General features: G+C 28.0%; 1 protein-coding gene across 13 annotated transcripts in view; it reads right to left on the bottom strand.

Moving 5' to 3' along the window:
• The window catches only part of LOC107449370 (uncharacterized), a 28,305-nt gene extending 3,629 nt beyond the window's left edge, over positions 1-24,676 (bottom strand). For 6 of the 13 annotated variants that reach the window (XM_071178325.2, XM_087166292.1, XM_071178326.2 and 3 more), the window contains exons 1-7: positions 24,522-24,676; positions 16,609-16,715; positions 8,211-8,312; positions 3,842-3,949; positions 3,503-3,610; positions 3,167-3,274; positions 381-488 (exon numbers count right to left, since the gene is read on the bottom strand). In XM_071178325.2, coding sequence (XP_071034426.2) covers positions 381-488; positions 3,167-3,274; positions 3,503-3,610; positions 3,842-3,949; positions 8,211-8,312; positions 16,609-16,615 — 541 coding nt within the window. In that variant the 5' untranslated portion in view covers positions 16,616-16,715; positions 24,522-24,676. The remainder of the gene's footprint in view (positions 1-380; positions 489-3,166; positions 3,275-3,502; positions 3,611-3,841; positions 3,950-8,210; positions 8,313-16,608; positions 16,716-24,521) is intronic. The other 7 variants (XM_087166293.1, XM_087166297.1, XM_043051143.3 and 4 more) reach the window with 5 other exon arrangements.
• Between the last annotated feature and the right edge of the window lie 231 nt (positions 24,677-24,907).

The following is a 24,907-nucleotide window of genomic DNA, read 5'->3' as shown; positions in this document are numbered from 1 at the left end:
TTTGTTGAAGTTGGAAAGAAGTTATTAACTTCCTTTCCTCAACTGGGTCGATCCAAATTTTGCATGGGTGAAAAGATACCATTTCTAAAAGCTTAAAGCAAGATCTCTCAAACTGTGTCAAGAGCTTTGCAATGTAAAAGCTTCCAAGACATTTACTGCTAAGTGAAATTTATTTTCATTAAGTTAGTATACAGTTAGAGTAGAGTTAGTATCGAATTAGAGTAGAGTTAGTATAGAGTTTTCATAGAGTTAGAATGTTTCCACAATTTTGTCCAACCCCTGAATATACTGTAAATCTAATATAATTGTAATGCAAAACAAATGCTTCTATTCTAACAAGCAACTATATTTTGTTTTCTTTCATTAGACATTTTGATTACCCAGTGTGCCATCCATCACGTAATGCTTCTCTCCAAATGAATAACTGTGACTGTGCTTTGAACTTTCCACTTTCGGTAAGGTTTGATCAGGATCACAGTGTCCAGGCGCTATAAACACATTATTAAATGTAAAAAGTTTTGAAATGTAAAAGTATGCATAAGTAATGGATTTTAAAAGTGCTTTAAAAAGGAAAGGACATAAAGCGATACACAAGTGATTAATTCGTGTCAGGGAGAATATCAGTGAGTATCAGAGCAAAAATATTTCAGGGGTATATTATGAGGGATGCTAACTGCTCCGCTTTCTGCTAAAGTGTTAATAAATTGATAGCAAATTATTTTGTAAAACTTATAGAATAAGGATGATTACACCCACTTTTTAAAAGATTTCTCATGAGATAACTACATCTAGTTAGATTTGTTCTGGTAACTCAGTACCAGCCCTGGTGAGCTAACACTGATTCATTAGATCTGATATCAGTCAAAAAGATAAGATGACTAGGTGCATTATATGTGACCTAGTACGAGACATGAAACATGATGATAGATGACTAGGTACTAGATACAGCTCTAGGCATATAGTCTAGTATTTAGACGGCACAAACACTTTAGGGAAAAAAATGGCAATATGTGTGCACGGCGGTGGATCCACCTTCTCCATGGCTGTCTGTAGCTTCTGGGGGTTGCTTCCCAGTTACAACAGTCTGATTTATATGAATGGCATATCTGCCAACTTTCACTCCTTCCGAGAATGGATTTTTAGAGTGGTTGTAATACAATAAACGAAAAACAATCTGACTCAAAAATATATTTATATTTTGATCCTGTTGAAATTCGCTTGTGCAAGGATTATTATGCTTTTATATATTTATTGTAATTATTTATATGTAGTGGTGGTCAAACTCATTTGTAATTATCATTATAATTCAAAAATTTCATTGGAATTACATGAGTATTGCTACCACTTTAAATATGAAAATAAAATCTTCCGGAAAATCCGGAAGAGTTGGCAGGTATGGAATGGTAATAAAATGGAAAAAAAAGCAGAGGTGGGCAAAATAATTTTTAATGAAATTAACTAAAAGAAGAATACATCAATATACTACTTTTGCTACCTCAAAAAAAAAATTCTGATCATAAAGAGAAGCATCCCAATTTACGTATGAAAGTTTTCCTTCTTTTTTTTAAGTTGCCGATTTTTCCAAGTTACCGATTACTCCATTTCCAAAGCTGTATTGGTTAAATTTGTGTATAAATTCTTCAGCAAAGATGTGCAACTATACTGTGTTGCAAGTTAATAAAAAACAATATTACCATTATCTCCATTGAGAAAGCCTGTGTGCATATAAGTGCACACCAAATTGATGCTAAACGCCAACTCTCATTTATCAAAACTGATGGAAAAAATTAAATATTGTTTCTTGTAGACGATTTTCTTTTAGAGCAAAACAAAATAAAAAAAATTTTGTCTCACACTTCATTTGTCAAGGGCATGTCAGTATAAGATGCGCCTTTTGCTTTTCAGTATGTAAACAAAAGTTTTTATTTGATGTAAAGGATACTTACCCCTTTCTTAGGTTCTTTTGACACCAGGGTCTGTAAAAGATTTCTTAACAAAATAAACGATCTGGAAAAACATAGCTATATATTTATTAACACAAGTAAATTAGGGAAAAAAAAGATATGCCACTAGAAGACAACTGACATGCTGCCTTTTTTAAGTGTGTGAAGACAACAACTCCTAACGTGCATGCGTTAGGAAAGTTCTGTTTTGGACGGGTGCATTTCCGACATTGCTCCCACCTTGCATACTTTAAAAAAATATAAAGGAAAGTGCACAACCAAAGTCACATTAGTGTATAAAGTCACAGTTCGAGTCTCTGAACAGGTTTTAAGAGTGACATCAAAATATCTAATTTATTGTAATTAATAGGTTTCGTATTCAACGCTACCTCTACGCTGTTAGCAGCTTTTGTGAAACCGCTTCTCAGTGGCATTCTAACTGTAGTTAATTCAGTTTTATCTAGTGATTCCATTATTAAGAACACTTCAATTTCATTTATTAATAGTTTCAATTATTTTAAATCTTATACAGTTTTAATGACCAGGCATTCCTGTTTAGGCGCCAATAATTTTGCTTTTCGATATATAAACAAAAGTTTTTATTTGATGTAAAGGGTACTTACAACAACTCCTAACGCGCATGCGTTAGGAAAGTTCTGTTTTGGGCGGTTGCATTTCCGACAGTACCAACTTTTATAAGAGGCATTTAGGATTCCAGTATAAACACAAAATTATAACCTATTTTTCTTTTTCTAATAATTCTATGATTAATAAATGGGATAAATTATCTGATGTGTTTTACTTATTAAGGCTTTTATATTGTTTTTGAGCATCATTGTATAATTTTTTAACGAAATAAAATAGAACTGTATGCAGTCGTGCAAGATTACTCAAGTCCCAGACCGCAATGGTCTTTTCTTAACTTGCAACAGAGTATAGGCTTTTTAGAAGAACTAAACATTGCGCATAGGCAGCGTCAGCCGAGAATGATATAAGCATGGTGCCACAGTGTTATTCTCATTCATACTTAGTGCGCAAGGTACAGGATTTTAATAGATACAGCAAAAAATCATTTTTAAATAAGAAATGTTAATTTGAGAATAAACAAATTTGGCCAAAAATGATTGTCATTTCAGAATTTTGTTTAATGAAAAGTGCTTGTGTAACATGGAGTTGTGATAAAAAATATCAGTCTTTAATAGGAAATAAATCTTTAGCTATACCAGGAATTGTATCAATTTTTGGAAGTGAGCGTCTATGTCCGAATGTGTAGCCTGGTTTCATATCTTGCCGATCCTTATGGGCAGAATCTGTATCGTAATGACCACTAGCTGAAATATTTGAAAATATAATATTTTTCATAAGACTCACTCTCAATATTAACAATATTTCAGATTTAACTTTGCATTCAAGAAACTGATGATTCTCAATTACTATTGTAATACATTTAATAATTACCAATTTAATTGTTAAAATTTCTTAGTTTTAACATTATTTAATAAATTCAGTTTCACGTATTCTTTGCTCAGTTTTAATAGGAAATAAATCTTTAGCTATACCAGGGGTCGTTTCAATTTTTGGAGGTGAACGTCTATGTCCGAATGTGTAGCCTGGCTTCATATCTTGCCGATCCTTATGGACAGAATCTGTATCGTAATAACCACTAGCTGAAATATTTGAAAATATAATATTTTTCATAAGACTCACACTCAATATTAACAATAATTCAGATTTAACTTTGCATTCAAGAAACTGATGATTCTCAATTACTATTGTAATGCATATAATAATTACCAATTTAATTGTTAAAATTTCTTAGTTGTTAATATTATTTAATAAATTCAGTTCCACGCATTCTTGCGTTCAGTTTCTTAGAGGAATTAAATCTTTAGCTATACCGGGGGTTGTATCAATTTTTGGAGGTGAACGTCTATGTCCGAATGTGTAGCCTGGCTTCATATCTTGCCGATCCTCATGGGCAGAATCTGTATCGTAGTAACCATGAGCTGAAATATTTGAAAATATAATATTTTTCATAAGACTCACACTCAATATTAACAATAATTCAGATTAAACTTCGCATTCAAGATACTGGTGATTCTCAATTACTATTGTAAGGCATCCAATAATTACCAATTTTATTGTTAAAATTTCTTAGCGTTAATGTTATTAAATAACAACTTAAATTCATGTCAGCATGCTAACCTCCCATCTTTGAATATTAGAGCTAATATTATATAAGATTAAATATTATTCAATCTAACATTCGAACTTTTAAAATTATCATCTATTTCATTACTTTTGAAAGAGAACAATAAATTAAATATTAATTAAAATATCCTTATTAGCCAACGCAATTTTATGCCAGAAAATGCAAAGAAATATTAGTAGAAGTAAACTGTGTTCGCGAACGATATAAAACTGGAAAACTTCTACAACTGCCGAGTTGTAATTTCTTCAAGATTGTTTACATCTTGTCCATCAAGGATAACATTCGTCATATTGTTCGTGGTCAGTAGCTTGAATGAATTTTTCAACTTAAAAGGTATTTATAACTGAGTAATTTTTTTAGTAAACTTTATAAATTTCAATGACAGATACATAAAATCTTAAAGTAGTGTTTTTCCTTTAGTTAAAAATCAGTTAGGAAAGTAAAGTACATCAATGCATAATATGTTAGAGAGGATGATTATATAGAAACATTCAGTGTATTTAATAATCTTGACTGTTTAATCAAAACATTTAGGAATTAATTTATTGATCGTGTATCAAATTAAGTCAGAAAATATTATGATCATGCTCATTCTTGACAATGAGTAGTTTACGCGTAGTAGTTTACTACTCTGTTAAAACGGAATTGTTTAACTATAAATAATAAGTATTTTAGTTACTGTAGAATAGGCTCTGTAAAAGCAATGTTTACTTAGTTATTCGCATCTGACAGAATTTCTCTGCAACAATGATAAAGATAAAAAATAATTTTCAGTAAACAAGCTTGATATGTTAAAATAATTATTAATTGATTTTCTTAAAACCATCACATTTTAGAATGTTTGAAATTTTATTCCTAAGACAAAAATTGTTACTTTATTAAAATTTCCTGCTTGAAATATTGAAAAATAATGAGTTAAACATCTTTATTTTCATTTCTTGAATATAGACTGATTTGCATGTTTTTGATGCATCATTATTTATATCAATTTGTAAATGATAGCAAATGATTAAAGAATTAGATTTAGATGTAAAAGAAAATAACACAGTTACAGAGACAAGAAATAAAATTTTAAAGCAAGGAAAATATGATAAATCTATAACTAAACAAATAGTTAATAGAATTTTGGAAGAAAAACGGGAAAAAAACAGAATTACAACTTTTAAGAGAAAAGGTTCTATATCTAGAAAATAATGACAAGGGAATATCATAATTAAATAACATATTAAAAGCTGGTTTAATTATTTTGGCAGATGAGTTAAGAATAAGTGATACTGAACCAGTTTCTGAAATCAGGAAAAAAATAACCCCATATTTTTGAGGAAATTGTAAATCATATCTTTGAAGAAAAGAAATAAATGCAAGAACTACAAATATTAAAAGCTAGAAATCAAGAATTTGAACTTTTTAAAATAAGTTTTAAAGTAATGATAAAGAAAAATGCTCAAGTGTAACTTCATCTAGTGTAAACATTTCCTTAATGAAATTGTCCCAACCGCTTGAACCTCAAAAAGATGAGATATTTTCGTATTTAAAAAATTTCAAAAATAAGGCAAAATTAGCCAATATTCCCGAAACTGATATGTTATATATTGTTACGAATATGTTATTCATTTATTGAATCTGTTACCCCATGATATTGTTAACCAACTTACACAGGGACAGGGTGAATTAGCTCATGATTATTGACATATTAAACTGTAGGTATTAACTTAATCCAGAAAAGATTTAAATTCTTTTAAACACATAAAAGATCTCAGGATTATTGGTGCGATTTTTGCAATGAAATATCTGCTTACTTTTATGATTGGTTAGCTGAGCTGAAGATAGAATCATTTGAACAATTGAAAAAATTAATTACTGCAAACCAAATTAAAACTAGAGCACCAAATGAAGTTAAACAACATTTTCTTGATACATGGAATTCTATGAACAGTTCTATAAGTTTGGCAGAAAAACTAGATAAATTTGAACCTTAGAGAATCGCAATAAATTAACAGACCAGTACTAAACCGAAAGAATTTTCTCCTACTTTACGGAAATGCATTGCATATAACGCATCACAAGTAAAAAGAAATGTTACAAATAATTGCCAGAGTGGTCCGGGACAGTTCCGATATCAGACTGATCAACAGCATTATATAGGACGAAATTACAATTACCCATATAAAGCTGATTACAATCAAAAAAGCAGTCATTCTAAATATAATATTGATGAAAAAAAAAGTTCAACTGAACTCACCCTGACAAATCTTCCCAAAACAAATATGAGAAAAAAGGAGAAAATGTTTCTGATAATTCTTCTCAAAACAAATGTGACAAAAAGGTTGAGAAAGGCATTTATAAACATCAGTATAAACAATGACAACTATTATTTAAAAATATTTTTGTGATATGGCTATGTCTGGAAGTGATGGCTCAAAAATTGAAATTCCGGGACTTTGTGATACTGGAGGAACAATATCAATTGTTCCATCAAAATTCTTAAAAAATATTAGCCATAGAAAAATTGTAGAAAAACATAAGGCGCCATTACAACAAACTCAAGGCACAATTCATAATTTTTTACAAAATTGAAGTAGATGTTTGTATTGGTAACTTAGTAAATAAAATCAAAATGTACAGTATTAATATGAATTAAGATAATTGTTTGCTATCACTACTTTTTTAATGTTAGAATAGGTTTTGATAAAAGAATTATTGTTCAAGGTGAAAATGAGGTAAAATGCTCTAAAAATATTGCAACTCACTCAAAATGTTTGTGTCTTACTGTAGTTAAAGAAGGTCTTCGCTCATCACTAACATTTCAAATCACTTGAATCTGTGGATTTACTTTACTCACCACAGGAAATAGAAGATAAGACATTGTTTTCATTAAAAGAAAAGTATTATGTATGTATATATGTTAGACCTGAAGTATAAGTATATATATTAGACCTATTGCGGTGCACTTTTTCAACTATATGACATAATCAAGACTTGGAATTTATAGATTAAATTCATCCATTATTACACCCAGCCTTAAAGAATAAGCAAAAAGAAAAACGATATCCTCTCCTATATGAATTCTTTTGTCATTTCAATATAATTTATCTACCACAAAATCAACCTCTCTAAGCTGATTTTGCTCGTAAGTCAGATTTTTATCAACCTCAAAACAACTTAAAGTGTGAATAAAACAACTTCATAGATCTTGGGAGGTTGATTCCTTTAAGGTTGGTTTTGATGTCAACTTCTAATAAACCTCAAAACAATTTCAAATAAATCTCAAAAACACCTTAAATTTTTGTAACGGAAAATATGTGGCGCAACTGTCACTATAAATATTAAATACCAATATATATAAGATAGGTTAACTTGATTCAATCTTGAGGTCCTTTTTGAAAGATAAAGGTTGACATAGTAGATAGATAAATACCCTCAATGGTGACCTGCGGACGTTATATGAACTTAAAAGTGCCAACGTCTATGAATGGAATACATAAATCAGTTGATTGGTTAAAAAATAGCGATCAAAAAAATATGAAGAAAAAAAAATTTGATGAAGTAAATAAAAGTCTCCCGGTTCAAAAACTGAAGGAAAAATATGAATGAAATGATATAAAAAAATATAATAGAAAGAGCAAAATGATGTAATTAATTGAAGAAAAAAAACAGCATTAATCAACTAGTGGTATTCGTCATCAAATTCTCTCACAATTAAAATTCTGGAAGGGGAGTAATGTGGCGTAACTACCACTATAAATATTAAATACCAATATATAAGATTTGTTAACTTGATTCTAGCTTAAGGTACAATTGGATAGATGAAGGTTGACATAGTCGATAAATAAATCACCTCAAATACACAAATTTAAAGGTTTTAAAGTAAGAGCTTCTCACTAAAAAAGACAAACGATAAGGAGACATTACATATTATTACCCATTATAGCTATTGCTCGATATAAAGTAAAATATATATTTATTGGAAAAAAAAACTGTGTGCAATAAAATAAATTTACAAAAAAAAAACTAATGAATGCAATAAGATTTAAATCAAAAAAATTGTAACATACCAGGACAGTAGTCACGCTTTGGATCTTTGAGCTTCTGTCCAGAACTATATTTAGGTGATGAATAATGAAACGTTTTCACAGTTTTTTCTCCGTCATATCGGCCTGGCGATGAATAAGAAAGAAGATAATTTTTACACTATAAGGTATAATATCTTAATTCTATACATCAAGTTATGACAGGAGTTGGTAATAAACTACACTCCAAAGTAAGGTGTTAAAGATGTGTTTGTTAATAAATGTTATAAAGATAATTAGCATACTTTTAAAAAATTGACTTATCTTCATTCTGTCCCAATCCCTACAATTCTTGAAAACCGCCTGACTTTTTAGGTCTTTTTGACAGTGTGCACCTTGCCTATACTCCCCAGTTAGAAAAATAAAGTTTATTTTAACTCAGCAAAAACCTTTTAATGTAAACCTAAAAAGGTTTGCTATGCGGTTTTCGTGTAAAGCTTCTAATCTTAAAATGAGACCTGTGACAATGTGCTCTATTCTACGCACATTATCCTAATTCAAAACCTTGGAAAACAACCTTCTATGTAAAAACCTTAAATCGAGGTTGACTTAAGGTTTTCAAGCGTGAAAAAGATCCTTTAATGAAGCTAGTCTCAATGTGAAATTAATCTTAAATCTAGGTCATTATAAGGTTTCTTTTCGCAAAGTCTTGTATTCTCAGTTAAAATCCACCTTGTCAGCAAATTTTAATGGACAATGCAATTTGATCCTATTGCTAAGGTGACTATTTTATCTAAGTGACAATCATATATGGCAGTACTTTTACTTTCGTTACTTGTACCGCCGGTACAAGTAAAAAGTACGTACTTTTACTTGTACTTCGTTACTTTTTAAATTTAGTACTTTTACTTGTACTTTCGTTACTTTTTTAGGGTACAAGTAGAAGTATTTGTAACGGAAATATCGAATGAAATCGTTACTTTTTTGTAAAACTCGGTAAGCTTTCTTAAAAAAAAAAAAAAAAATTATAAAATTTAAAAAAATGCTTATGCTTTTTTAATTTATGAAATTAATGTGCAATATCTATGCATTCACAGGTATCTTCGTATTTAAATACCTTCTGTTTCAACTTATTCTGCACATTCAATTATTTTTTACTAGCTCAAAGCTCACAAAGCTATCTGAAACCCCGTGTTTGCGTTGTTTATGTTTGTGCTTTTAAAACGCGTTTCTAAAGAGTAAAACAATTTTAAATCAATGGTAATTTAAATAAATAAAAATAATAAACTAAAAATTAAAATCATTAGATAAAATTTCTTCTTCGTGCAAATCCATAAAAAGTTTGATATTAAAATTATATTTGATTTTAAAATTATATTTTACGATTATATTATAAAATTATATTATAATATTCTTCCGAATTCAAAAATAAATTAATATTCATAACTTTCAAAATTACAAATAATTAAATAAAATACAACAATTTTGCAAAAACATTAAAGAACATAAGAATATTATTCAATAAAATTTTAGGTTACTTTGAATTTTCGATTTCCTAGAAATGTACTTTTAAATCGTTACTTTTTTTGTTTAGTACTTGTACTTTTACTTGTACTTTTTACTCGTTACTTTTTAAAATAAGAACTTTTTACTCGTTACTTTTTTAAAAAATACTTGTACTTTTACTCGTTACTTTTTAAAAGTAACGTTGCCATATATGGTGACAATACTTTTTAAAAAAATTTTTAATCCTTCTAGGATGAAAGGTTTTTGAAACCAATATTTTTGCTTTATTGAAAAAAAGATTTTAGTACAGTAGGGAACCGATTATCCGGAATGATCGGGACGCGACTTTACACATTGTCGACTCCCGGGCACTTCTTTGGCACCGTATTTTGAAATTCGCCAATGTTACATTCGCCAAGTCGGGTTTCAAATTTTCTCGCGAAAATCTTCGAATATTAATTCGCGCATGTTTCACTTGCGACATACGATTTAAAAAACGCATGAGTGAACATGAGGTGTGAATAAATTTAACTCCTTTAAAAGTTTTTGTGTATTATCATTCTCTTTTTATTCGGACTTCCTGAAACACATATTTATTTCTTGCTTTTTTATATCCTTTTTAGGATAAAGTTTTGTTGTGGGTGTAGGATATATGAGTAGAATATAGCTTTATAATTATTTTTATAAATTTATTGTAAATAATTTATGGTGTCTTTATCAAGCATGTGGACGCAATATTCAATAATGCAGCAGGGTTTTGTACCTTATTGTTTAGTTTTTAAAACCTTTAATTTAAGTAACTACGCAATTTATGAGTTTTCAGCATTTTCATTTTATATACGTGTAATGATGAGGAGATTGTTGCTGTCAGCTTTATACATGAATTTATTCTTTTTTACTTTTCTGACATTGATATCTAGGATTAAATTTGATGTAATGATTTGCAGTGCGAATAATATTTGCTTCCAAACAATTGTACTTAGATTTGACACTTTTTTGTAAATGTTATGTCCCAAACGATAAATTCCTTCATACGTATTAGCCAACTCCACAGCTTTGGTAGCCAGGACTTAAAAATTTGTAGCAGTTAAAGTGTATTTATGAGGTGAACAAAATTTTGATTAAGGAAAACTTTTTATGATTTGTAAAATAAAAATATAATGCAAACAGTAAGCATCAACTTTGACATTCTCATATCATAACTCATATCATATAAGGACAATCTGTTTATTTATTTCTGATTCATTAAAGACAAGATATTGAGACAAATAAGAGAATCTTAACAATTTTTAAATTTAATAATTACACTTTAAATAAAGAAAGTAGTTTTAAAGCAATATGGTTGAAAGGCTGAGGACTTACACTTTTCTCAAAAAAATTAATCTATGTTATGATAATAAAACAAAACTCTTGCGATCTCAGCAAAAGTAAGATTTTTATTACCAAATAAGAAACAATTATTACCATTCTGCGAGGAACAAATAAAATAAAATAGGTCATACAGTTTTCAGACACACAGACTGCATGACAATCTAAGAATAAATGTTTGAACTTTTAAAGCAAATTACATACAATAAAAGCTATTGTGTGAAAAAAAATTAAAAAACAAGTTGTTACAAATGAGACTATTGTATGATTCCAGCAATTTAAAAATTCTTTTGGAATTTTAAAGACTAATGAATACTATTAAATAATAACAGAAAAGTTTTCTGTGTCTCTTTTGTCTCATTTTTGAAGCAGAATATAAATTAAAATACACATTTCACTTTTACTGATCCTGCTTTTCTCTGAATCGTTCCTATTAAAAAAGATGAATCGTGTTAAATTACGTTACATTAAGTTAGTAAATGTGTTTTCGCACTTAGGAGGAAAAAAGACCTAATTTTAGATTGACAATAAAGGTAATAATTTTCATAGTATTTTTTCCATATCTTATTTAGAAGCCCAAAAATTGAATAAAGAAATTATAAAATATATATACCAATTGTTGAGTTATAGAATCTAATGAGCTAAAGTTCTTATAAAATTATGAATAAAAAGTTACAAGATGGATAAGTTATGAAATTAATGAAGCATAGAATGAAAGGATAAATATATGTAGCAAAATATATGATAAAATTAATCAGGAAACAATTAAAACGAAGGTGAGTAATTTCAGATATATACAAATAATAGTGATAGAAGCAAGAAAAATGGAAAATATCGGAATTTTCCCTGACAAACTTAAGAATCATTAAAAAAAGTTGAGCAGCCACAACTTTAAGTTTTAATAAATATGATTTGATGTTATAAAAAATAAATTAACTATACGAAAATAGTAGTGAATATGTCATAGATTTGTCTCTTTATGTCATGGCTTAACTAAAAATATTTTTTCTCTTTGTTTTCATAATAGCACGCATTTTACAGAAAATATTTGAACAAATTTAATGAAAATATTTTCAAATTTTTTTAAGTACTCTCTTATGAAGAAAATATTGTCAATCAAATGTTGTTCAGTATAAAATATATGCAATTATTTTAAGATATTGTAAGCATTTTGAAGAATACATATTTTTTCCAAAATAGAAACAATTGAAAACACATGGTAAAAATGAAGTAAATAAAAATAATTATTTTTCAAACTGCGTAAATTTTTTTTAATACTTTTATCTTAAAATATATGTACACTTAATAATGCGATGATTTATATAGGGGATTATTTTTTAAAACTTTGTTTATTAATTAAGATATTCAAAAGAAATTGATTATTCTGAAGATATAAATATTTTATTACTCCAGATTTTTATTTAATTTACAAGAATAGTTTCTATTTGAAAATTTTTTTAACCGCAATATGTATGTAATTAACTGAAATAATTGTGTGTATGTAACTTTTTCTTTATAGAAGGACGAAGTATTTTGATCTCGTTATTTGAATTTTTCTAGTCTTAAACGAGGATAAAATTTTAACTTAATTCAACAAGCAACTTTTAAAAATATCCAAGAGCGCGAAGATTCGTTTATGACTTTTGCGAGTGCTGTATTGCGGCGAGCGTAGGGTTGCCTCTGAGTCAGGGTTACTAGATAAGGCGGTGAAACAGTTGGCAAATAAAACCGCGGCGAGTGGAGGTGCCCGGGAGTCGACAATATGTAAAGTCGCGATCGGGATCATCGCTATTCCGGATAACTGATTTTTTCGGTTTTCTGAATCGCTACAAAAAGCGGTTTTTTTATTTTTAAACCCAACTAAAATAAATATATTTGGAAATAATCTTAAAAAGAAGAAAAAATGAAGTAATACACTAATGATTATTTCCAAAGTGATGGTAAGGTAAACCATCTAAGTGACAATCTTTCAAAAAAGAAAGAAAAATCCTAACATCCTATGAGGAAAAAAAAATATTTTTTTAAAAAAAATGGCGGGAAAATTTATCGAATTTCGTTCCAGTTTTTCGGTTTTCTGATTTCCGGATAACGGGTTCTGTACTGTACAAACATTTTCGTTACAATAAAAAGAAAATTCCCACACAAGGTTGCTCTAAGGTTACATGCTTTCTGGCAGAGTTGGCCAAAAATGCAATCGATTACATTTTTTGATTACAGTAATCAATTACTTGTAATCATGATTACAATTTTCATTACAGTAGTCAATTACTTGTAATCGTGATTACAAAGTTTGATTACAGCTGTAATCATGATTACATAGTCGATTACAGTAATCAATTACTTGTAATCATGATTACAACTTTCAAAAAATTTTGATTACAGCTGTAATCATGATTACAATTTTGATTACAGTAATCAATTACTTGTAATCATGATTCCAAGTAATTGCGATTACAAGTAATCACAACAAAAACGATTACTAGTAATTATGGTTACACGTAATCAAAATATATGATTACATGTAATTTGATTACAGGTAATTTGATTACATGTAATTTGATTACATGTAATTATGATTACATGTAATCTAAATACACGATTACAAGACTATTGTATTCTTATAAATGATTATATTTTACAGTAGATAGTAGAATGTATTTTATAATGATACATTTTGCACGTATTAACATGTACTGCATTTTGTACGTATTTGCATACGTACAAATGAATGTAACTAAAATGTATGTACACATGATTTTATCTAGTGCATATGCTCAGACATTTTAGTTTCACACACATGTACATACACTTATATTGTAGGTATAAAATATATGTACGCATGTATATAGATAATAATTACGTATGTATGTGCAAACAATGTAGACATGTACATTTATACACAATGAATATATGCATTTTATGCAAATATTTGTGTATGTAAAATGTATATCTATGTTAATGTACGCATGTATATACAAGTACTTGTGTTTGTACGAACATACATACATTGTCTGTACAATTTTTTGCATGTGCAATTTATTTATGAACAGTATAATATATGTATGCATGTACAATATAAGTATATCTGTAGGATGTACAATATATGTATGTATACATGCACATGATATGCATGTCCAGTGTATTTATGTACATATACATAATATGTTAATGTTCAATGTATGTATCCAAATATGCAAAATACATTTGTGTACAATTGTACGTACATTGGGCGTATTTATATTTTACTTATATTCATACATACATTCGACATGCATAATGTACGTACATATACACATTTGAGATGCATATATTGTACAGATGTATATACATATAGCTTACAGATGTATATTCATATAATGTACAAATGATGAAATGAACATATAATGTTCATATAATGTACATATGTGTGTACATATACAGTACATATGTGCATAAATATATTGGGCATAATACTTTCGTACAAATTTTACATGTGTACATGCATGCTATCCCTATCTATGCATATGGTGCAATGTATATAATTCCAATGAATGTATCCACACATCTACAATACACGTATGTTCCATGTATGCATATCCATATGTACTATATATGCACGTACAATACATGAATGTATGTACATACATTGTACATGCGTACATACATTACACGTATACATATGTACATTACATTTATGTCTAAATATGTGTACAATGCAATAAATAAAATGCATGTAAGTTAACTTTTAATGACTCAAGCAAGTTAAATGACAAAATCAAACGATATTTAAATTTAGTTTTCAGCTTCAATTGTTCTATATCATTTTGAAATTCTCTGAATAAAAAATTATTTTTAGGTATTTTCATGAAATGTTTGACAATACAGATTTATTTTTTTTATAACATAATGCATGATTCATAGAAATTTTTTAAATGGTAAGAAAAACGGTAAATTTTATGTGTGGAATTAATATTTAGAAATTCAAAATAAAATTATCGTTTGCTTTCTAAAAAATATGAGGTCGAGTTTCATATGCCTTAGAATAAATTTTAAAACAAATTTTAATAACTTTACTCATATAAATTTTTTAAATGTATGCACAATGTATGTGTATATTGTAATTACATATATTTAAATGTACGCATGTATTTGTACATTACTTGTTATTATGTACATGTATACGTTGTGTGTACATGCGTACATTGTGCATATAACTATTTTTTTGTACATCCATGTATTACATGCGCATAAGTTTTAACAAAGTATGTAGTTATACAAGTACATACGTAAGTTGTACATAAGTACATACTTTGCGTGAACATATATCGATGTACATATAAATATGCATGTATACATGTACGCATTTTATTCACGCAATTATGTGCATATATTGCACCTTTAAATAACATTCTTACATATTGTACGTAAATACGTACAATTTTATATACATACGTACATTGTATATACGTGCTATTATCGTAAATTTATACAATATATGTACTTAAGTACATAAAAGCATGCAAACGCATAAACATTATTTTCATATACGTTCATACATACATTGTCTATGTATACAAAGATACAAAACATTGCCTTTTGTACAAACTAACATACATGCGTACATGTATCATAAATGCATAATTATATGTAATATAATTATGAATATTGTACGTACAAACAACGTTTGTGCATACATTGTATGTATAGGAATCGCAAATTGTACGTTCATGCGTGCGTACATTCTATGTACATAAAAATATGTAAACACATGAATACTTACATAAAAAGTTTGACTATAGTATACAATCGTAATAACTTGTAATCGTATAGTTTGATTACAAGTAATCACAATTACATGTAATCATGATTACATGTAATCATATATTTTGATTACTTGTAATCATAATTACTCCTAATCGTTTTTGTTGTGATTACTTGTAATCGCAATTACTTGGAATCATGATTTCAAGTAATTGATTACTGTAATCAAAATTGTAATCATGATTACAGCTGTAATCAAAATTTTTTGAAAGTTGTAATCACGATTACAAGTAATTGATTACTTGTAATCGTGATTACAAGTAATTGATTACATAGCTGTAATTATCTGCAATCAATTACAGTTGTAATCGATTACTGTAATCAACGGCCAACTCTGCTTTCTGGGTCAGAGTATATTTTAAAGATATTAGACTTCTAACCCAAATTATCTAAATATTCTAAAATGACACTGTGCAACCAAAAATACAGCAGATGAAAAAGTCACGGAGTTAGTCACAAATCAGTTTTTTATCTTTTGAGATATAAACAAGCTTGTTGAATTCGCGGAGACTTATTCCGTTGACTGTGTCAACACTATGGTTAACTTACTTTGTTAACTCCCTTGCGGAAAACTTGCTGATGACAAAAAAAAAAATTCCATCCTTCGCATTAAAATTAATAATCCTATTTAAAAAAAAAAAATCAGTATAGTTATTAACTACACTTCAATTTCTTTCTTATGTTCCTTTTTTGTTTGTTAGATGTAGTTATATTACTACTATGAAGAAATAAAAATAATGATACTAATTCACTGGACGCAACAACTCACCAGACATACTCTCCGGTTTAGGATCTTTAGGTTTGTGACCAAACGAATTTTTCGGAGTGGATTCTAATTCAGTCGTCAAGTTTTGGTCAGGATTATAAGCACAAGAGCTATAAATAAACAAAAAATGAACAAGATTGCTATAAAAACTTTTATGAAATTTACATAATAAGCCTCATAATAACCAGAGTTGGCAGCGTTTAGGACAGAATGGATTAATCCACGGTTTAATCTGTCCTGTCCAAAACTGTCCTTACTCAAATTATGTCATAATTTTAAAAAAATATTGTGAAAAATAAAACGTTAATTTTTGAACAAGAAACAAAATGAGGACAATTTTTTTGTTTTATTAAAAAGTGTATTATTATTTTTAAAATTGCATTATTTATCTTTATGCGAAACATAATTTATCAGCATTAAAAGCCTATAGATTCATATTTAAGGGATAAGGTATTAACTTTTGTTGTTCAATGAGTTGTGGAGCTTTGAAAGTTATAAATCGTTTCCTGTTCTATTATTTTCTTTTAATAAGTTTAAACAAATTGTACAAAAAGTATCAAATATTTATTAATATATGTAATTATTATGTGTTACACATATAGAATTTTTACCGTTTACCAATGTTAAAGTTTTTGGACACTTTAAGTCAGTTTAGGACAATTCAAGACAGTTAAAGACAGTAAAACCCACGTGTCCTGTCCAAAACAAATTAGGATGTCCAAAACCACAACCTTGAAACTATACATAAAAATAAACATGAATAACTAAACGCATAGCACTAAACCAAATGTACACATTCTGTAACCAAAATACTCAAGTCTAGAATGCAGTTAAAAACTACTAAGAGATTATGTTTTCTCAATGATTACAATATCACCATTCGGGAAAAATTACACCAATAGTAAAAATTAACATGGATGTGCAAAATAATAACCAAAAAAAATGAATAAAATTGAAGTAGTTATAAGACATAATACTCAAAAGATGCCACGAAAAATGCACTAAAAATAGCAGTTTTGAAAAGCTTATCTATTATTAAATCCAGAATAAATACAAATTGTATATTAGTGCTTCAATTTTTTGTAAAATTATTGCACTAATATATAATCACTAATAACACATTAAACTTTAAAACTTAACAAACACATAAACACTTTAAAACTCATTAGCTCTCAGATACATTCCTTTGTTTTTAATTAAGAAAAAGTCAAAATTAGCAGTTTAATTATTTTTGTAAAAAAGAACAAAATGCATGGCAGACCAAACGGACGTCACGGTGAACGTTGACATCACTGGTCTAGTAACTAGTTTGTACTCTATGTCCACGCCCTCTAGTGAACTGCGGTGCTTGTTTATTGCAGCTGTACATAATTTGTTCTTTTTTTATTTGATTTTTATAAGTTGTTATGATTAATAATAATTGATAACATTCAGTCTCTTTGCCAGAAAAATCTGACATTCGCAAATTTTATGACACATTTTTTTCCAGATATTTTTAAAGATTTATAATTCGTAAACTTTAAACTTAAAAAAAAAAAAAAAAACTTATGTTATTAAAATTTAATTCTTTATATCATTCTGAAATTCAAATATTTCAAATAAAATAAAACACAATTCATGTATTTACAAAAAATTAATAAATAAATAAAATAAGGAACATTTTAGTAAACATTCCAAGCTAGTCAAAACATTAAATTTCATATAAAGCACAAGAAATTGGAAAATGATAATAATTGCTGAGATATAGTCTCATTATAGCCTGTTAGCGTACAATTAGTTTGCTAGTAAAACGTTTTCCTGGTTTTCATTTGTGTGTAATGGAAATTCTAATTATTTTCATTCAAAAAGTCTTTCAAAATATGATTTTACTCCTCTATTTCAATTACAAGGTACTTTGATATATGGGTCGTATTAAAAGTTAAAAATATAAGAAAGTGTTTCACAACATCCACTAAGATGAAAAATTGTCTGTCAAGGATGATAAAAAAAATTAATGGTTAAAAAAACAATTCATTGCGATAATGAACATTTAGCTGTAATGCGATTATTGTTCAGCAATCTAAAAGACATTTTCATGGTTTTTCTTTGCATTTAACGCAACATTTGATTTGTCTAAATTTTAATTTTATTTTAAATAATATATAGGTTACTACAAAAGCTTTTAAAAACATGATTTTACTCTGATATATAAATTACAAGTTACTTTGATTTCTGGGTCGTGTTAAAAGTTAAAAATATAGGAAAAGTATTTCGCAACATCCACTTAGATGACAAATTGTTTGTCAAGGATGATAAAAAAAAATTAATGGTTAAAAAAATAATTCATTGCGATAATGAACATTTAGCTGTAATGTTATTATTGTTCTGTTATCTAAAAGACTTTTTCGTGGTTTTCCTTTGCATTTTACGCAACATTTGATTTATTTAAATTTTAATTTAATTTTAAATAATATATAGGTTACTACAAAAGCTTTTATAAACATGATTTTACTCTGATATTTAAATTGCAAGTTACTTTGATTTCTGGGTCGCGTTAAAAGTTAAAAATATAAGAAAAGTATTTCACAACATCCACTAAGATGACAAATTGTCTGTCAAGGATGATAAAAAAAATTAATGGTAAAAAAATAATTCACTGCGATAATGAACATTTAGCTGTAATCTTATTATTGTTCAGTTATCTAAAAGAATTTTTCGTGGTTTTCCTTTGCATTTAACGCAACATTTGATTACTTTAATTTCAACTTAATCTTTGTTAAAATAAATTATTTTAATAACATTTATAAACATTGTTTTACGCCGATATTTAAATTCCACGCTACCTTGATTTTTGGAATGAGTTTAAAATTACAAAAAATATGAAGAGCATCTCGCTAATGACCGAAATAATTGACTGTCTGTCAAAGACGATAAAAAAATGATTTATTATATAAAAAAAATTCATTACGATTACTGAGCATTTCGCTGGAACTCTTTAAGCGTCAAGCAATCTGAATGATATTTTCGTGGTTTCCCTTTACGTGTAACGCAAAATATGATTGTTTTCTTTTTAAAAAAATATTCATAAAGGCAGCAATGTTTAAATATTTACATAAATTATGAGTTATTTTATCTTTATTCCTTGTTAAATCAAAACAAAATGAAGAGCATTTGGATTGTGGGCAATTAATTAGCAAGGTAGATAGTCTTACGCGGACATTAAGAAATGAATTTGGAGATTTTGATATATATATATATATATATATATATATATATATATATATATATATATATATATATATATATATATATATATATATATATAATAATAATAATAATAATAATAATTTGAATACTTATTCGCGCAAAGGCATTAATAAAGATCAGAAATTGAAAGATACAATCGAATTCATAATAAATGCTACGAATAATTATTTTCATGAAAAAGATTTTTATTTTTAATTCTCATCGGAAAATTTACAAAATTTTCGGTTGCATGGCTTATATTTTGTTTAAAAAAATGTGTCATTAATGTGCATTTTTAATTATAGCGATTTTAAAACAATAATAGTAAACTTATAAAATTCAAAGGGTATTAGTTTTGAACTCGTTCTATTAAATCATATTCTTAAATACAAAAAAATGCTAATATAAGCATCTATACTTCAGTTATAATAGAACCAGACGCTGCAAACTAATAACTATGGTTGAATAAGCAAATATCCTTCCTTCGGTTTTAATTAACCTAAGTTCTGAAAACCGAAACTAAACAAAACCGAAACTATAGTATATAATTGCTCGTAATCTGAATGATCTCTGGTTTTAAAACTTCAATAAACAAACAAATAAATTATGAGTAATGAATAGACATCTTTAAGCAATATACAAAATAATATACTGGTTTACGGAAATGAAAAAATTTTAGAATTTAAATTAAATTACTTTTTAATGATCAACACTGATTACGCACAATGCTAAGGTACGGCGGGGATGTCAGAAAATAATCCCTAGGACGACGCGAATGCCACTTTTTGTGCGTAAAACCGGTCTGTCAAAAGCGTGTTGCTTTTCTAAAAACCCCCGGGAAAAGTTTAATGTCCTTATCCCCTATATTAGTCCCTGGCAGCAACCTATAGAAGGTAATAAAAAAATAAATATTTGGTCCAAAAAAATCAGGCGATTAATTAATATTATTTATTACATCAAAGAGAAGAAATTATTGTTAAAATAATAAATCCACTAGAAATACCTTTTTAAAAAAACGTAAAGTTCCAAATATTACTAGTTTCTAGTCAAACAAATTACTAGGCAAAAATAACATATGGCACACTAGACCAGGATATTAAGTAATGGAATATCAGTATTTTTATAGCATCATGATATCATAATAATATTTCAATCTATGTACAGATTAAAATATTGTTATTATGATATCATGACGCTGAAAAAATGTTTTCATGGTTATATATATATATAATACACACATAAATATGGGTGATTCTTTGGAAACATGACAATTTAATAATTGATAAATAACATCGCTAACAGCGATGTTATTTATCAATTATTAAAAAAAAAGGTTCTTTTCGTAGAATAGAATTAAATCTTGGAGCAAAAGACTGTTAATTGTCGTATTTCGTGAGAATCACCCATATATATTACCAATCAAAATTTTTACATCAGTTATACCATACATAGGATATATGACTGCTATACCATACATATATAGAAACATAATATAATTAGAAAAATAGTAAAAAATATTTTGAAGGAAAAACGTAATGCGTTCTTTTAATAAAGCGAAAGATGCATTTTAAAATGAAGAATAATTATCCTAAGATAGGGGTGCACAACCTTTTTCAGTGAAGGGCCACATGCATAGCAGATTGACCAATGAAGGGCCGCATGCCAAAGTGTTTAGACCGACATATTGAAAGCAATTGTTGGTTGTGATTGTTATATAAACATCATTGTTTTTATAACACTAAATTCTTTTTGTCAGTTAACCTTGTAATCTCTTTGCAGAAAATACAATACTTTAAAACGTTTAAAATTAGAAAATGCAAAACTGATTACTTAAGAAGGAAAACAGAATTCGAAAATCAGAATCAATTTATCAGAAAAAATTTAGATAAATTGAAATAATTAAAAAACTATGGAAAAATTGACTTTTTTTTATCACATTACAAGAAACAAAAAACCATTTAAACATAAATTTTAACGTTACATTTTTTTTCATAGAATTAAATTTCAAATAAATAAATATTCTAGTTATTAATATAAATTCAAGTTAAATACTTTGATTTAAGGAAAGTTTATAGGGTTAAAAATGATTAAAACTAAAACAAAACCCCTTAAGTGGAAAATAAGATTTAGCATTTATTAGGGAATGTACTTTAACTTTCAGACATTTTTATTTTAAATTAATAATAAGAGGCTGAGAGGGAAGAAAAAGAAGGAAAGAAAACACATTAAATTTTAAGGAACTATATTCCTTAATAATAAAAAAACTATTAAGATACTTGTTTGCAACTTTTTATGACGAATATATTTTTAGCATGACCCTTACTATTTACAATTAATACACAATCAATTAACAATCAATAAAATTTACATTACTTTGCGAAACTTATCTTGATAAAATTTTTTATACAGTTAAAATTTAATGATATACAAATCATTTCCCAGCATATAATCATAAATGATATAAAATGCTCCAAGAAGGTAGAAAATGGTTTAAAAATTTCTTAATGGTTATACTGTAATTTGCAAAATTTTTGAATATTGTGATAATTTTATCTACTTGATCATGTGATATTTTTTGAGCCATTAAATGAAAATGTAATGATTGTATTTAAAGACAACTCTGTAATTTTGAACAGGCCAAATTTATTCTGGAAAACAGTCTTTCGACAGAGGCTGTTGTGGGTAGTAATAAACTAAGAGCAAATAACATAATCAGTTTTGGAATGTGTCCTAGATGGTGCTCTTCCCTTCTGGGTTTTTAAATCGCGGAAATACAAATAGCGATGTGTTATTTTTTAATTGCTTGAATACGAATTGCTATGTGTTATTTTTTAATTGCTTGAATACGAATTTCCACGGGTGATTTTTAAATTGCGCAAATAAAAAACTCGATGCTTGTTTTTCAAATCGCGTGAATACGAATCGTGTGGCTTTTAAATTGCGAAAGGACTACTCACAACACTTGATTTTTAAAATGCATGAATATGAATTGCGATATATGGTTTTTAAAACGCTTGCATATGAATTGCGAGAAAAGTAGCAACGGATGATATTTTAAACACCAGAACACGAATCGCGATATGTGATTTTAAATCCCGTAAATACGAAACGCGATGGATTATTTTTAAATCTCGTTAATGTTAATGCGAAATGCGATGCGCAATTTTCAGATAGCGTAAATACAAATTACGATGTACGACTTTTAAATTACATGTGACAACAAAAAGAATAGGTTCGATATGTGTTGTTAAACTTGCACGTGTTCATGGGACTAAAGAATTATGCCGTGTTTTGAATTATTTTTTTTGCAAAACAGACCGCTTTTAATATAAACACATCTCGTTTTTTTTTCCTGGGAAGGTGTTGATTTGGCTAAGATACGTTAATTACTTTTTAAGTAACGAGAAAAAATTAAAACTGAATCGAATTTCACGAGTTGTATTATTGTGTGAAAATATCAGGTATATTCTAAATCACAAATAAAAATGGAGCAATAACGGGAAAGAAGAAAAATCACGTTAAAAAAACCTCTTAAAAAATGCGTGTTAAAATCGGTACAACTTAAATGATAAAATCGGCACAAACAGAGCACGTAAAAAATAATTATTTTAATGCGCGATTCAAAACTCGCTTGCTGTCAAACCATAGTATTAAAAATATCATAATCTTTTTAAATCAAGGGGAAAACGTAATAACTACTAAAACAATAACCAAATTACTTTAATATTTCAGATGAAATTGGAGTAAATAAAGTCCATCAAAATTTTATGTAATTTAAATGCGGAATTTAAAATTAAAATGTCGCAATAGCGTATAAAAAATATCGGTACTTTCAAAACCTTGTAGAAATGTGTAGGAATAATTTCTAAAATAACGATTGAAAAATAATTTGATTTGCGATAAAATCGTTACAAAAAACCATGTCAAAAAATGGTTATCTAAATGAGCGATTCTTTATTCGCGATTCGTAATAATATCGTGCTAAAATATCGAAGTTTTAAAAACCAAGGGGAAATGTGCAGCAATAACTGTTGAAGAAAGGCTCTAAAATCATTTAGATTTTCCATGAAGTTTGCACAAAAATCGCTATTTCAGACACTACTTGAAAATGGGTAGCAATAATTACCGAAAAGTCATTGGAATCGGCACATACGAAAAGCGTCAAAAGTGGTAATTAAAATTCGTAAATCGTAATAATGATGTATTAAAAATATTGCGATTTTTAAAACTATGCTGAAATCCGTACCGTTAACCATCGAAAAACTACACTGATTGAGATTGGGTGCGTCAAAAACTTAAAAGTGTAAATTTAAATTACCGAATTTTTTTTATTATTTTTCAAAAACAAATATTTAATTTTTTTTTCTTCATTTTGTTCAGATTGCTGCCGCGGGCCGCACATCGAGGGTTGGCGGGCCGCATTTGGCCCGCGGGCCGCAGGTTGAGCACCCCTATCCTAAGATAAAAATCACTCTTTATAATGCGTTTAAGCCTCTAATAAATGTAATTTTAAATGATTTTAAGATGAAAGAAGAAAACAAATTTATACATATGAATTAAAATAAAATAAACTTGCGATGAAATTAGATATACTAATCTAACAGTTAACAAACATTGCTAAGGAGAAAAATTAAAACGAATGTTTTTTAAACTATATCATATTAAATACTTTATACAAATAAGCATTATACCTATCAGTGACAACTTTGCAGCTCTTGTACGACGTAAATAAACACGAGCGATAGAATACTAAACGTGCCGGATTACGTTATTGGCCGAAAGTGACGTCACTGCATGTAGGAGGAGAGATGGCGCGTGTTGGCGGGCGTCTGCACCAATTTTGCGACAAATTTCGTTTCTCACACGTGCCTTGGCTTTATTTCCTCCTTCTAAATGTTTACGAAGTTTTAAGGTCGTTGGAGAAGGGGGGCAGGTATACATCTTCATCAGTATTTCAGACAATATTTATGTTTCAATTGATTTAAACTCATCAGTTAAAAACAAGAAAAATAATTAATGTTTTTGCAAATATAAGAACTTTTTGTTCTTATAGAGAGAACTATTGTAATTATGTATT

This window comes from Parasteatoda tepidariorum, chromosome 6 (assembly GCF_982258835.1).
Source record: "Parasteatoda tepidariorum strain Cologne lab strain chromosome 6, Ptep-v5.0, whole genome shotgun sequence".
NCBI lineage: Eukaryota > Metazoa > Arthropoda > Arachnida > Araneae > Theridiidae > Parasteatoda > Parasteatoda tepidariorum.
This window is presented reverse-complemented; position numbering and strand designations above follow the sequence as displayed.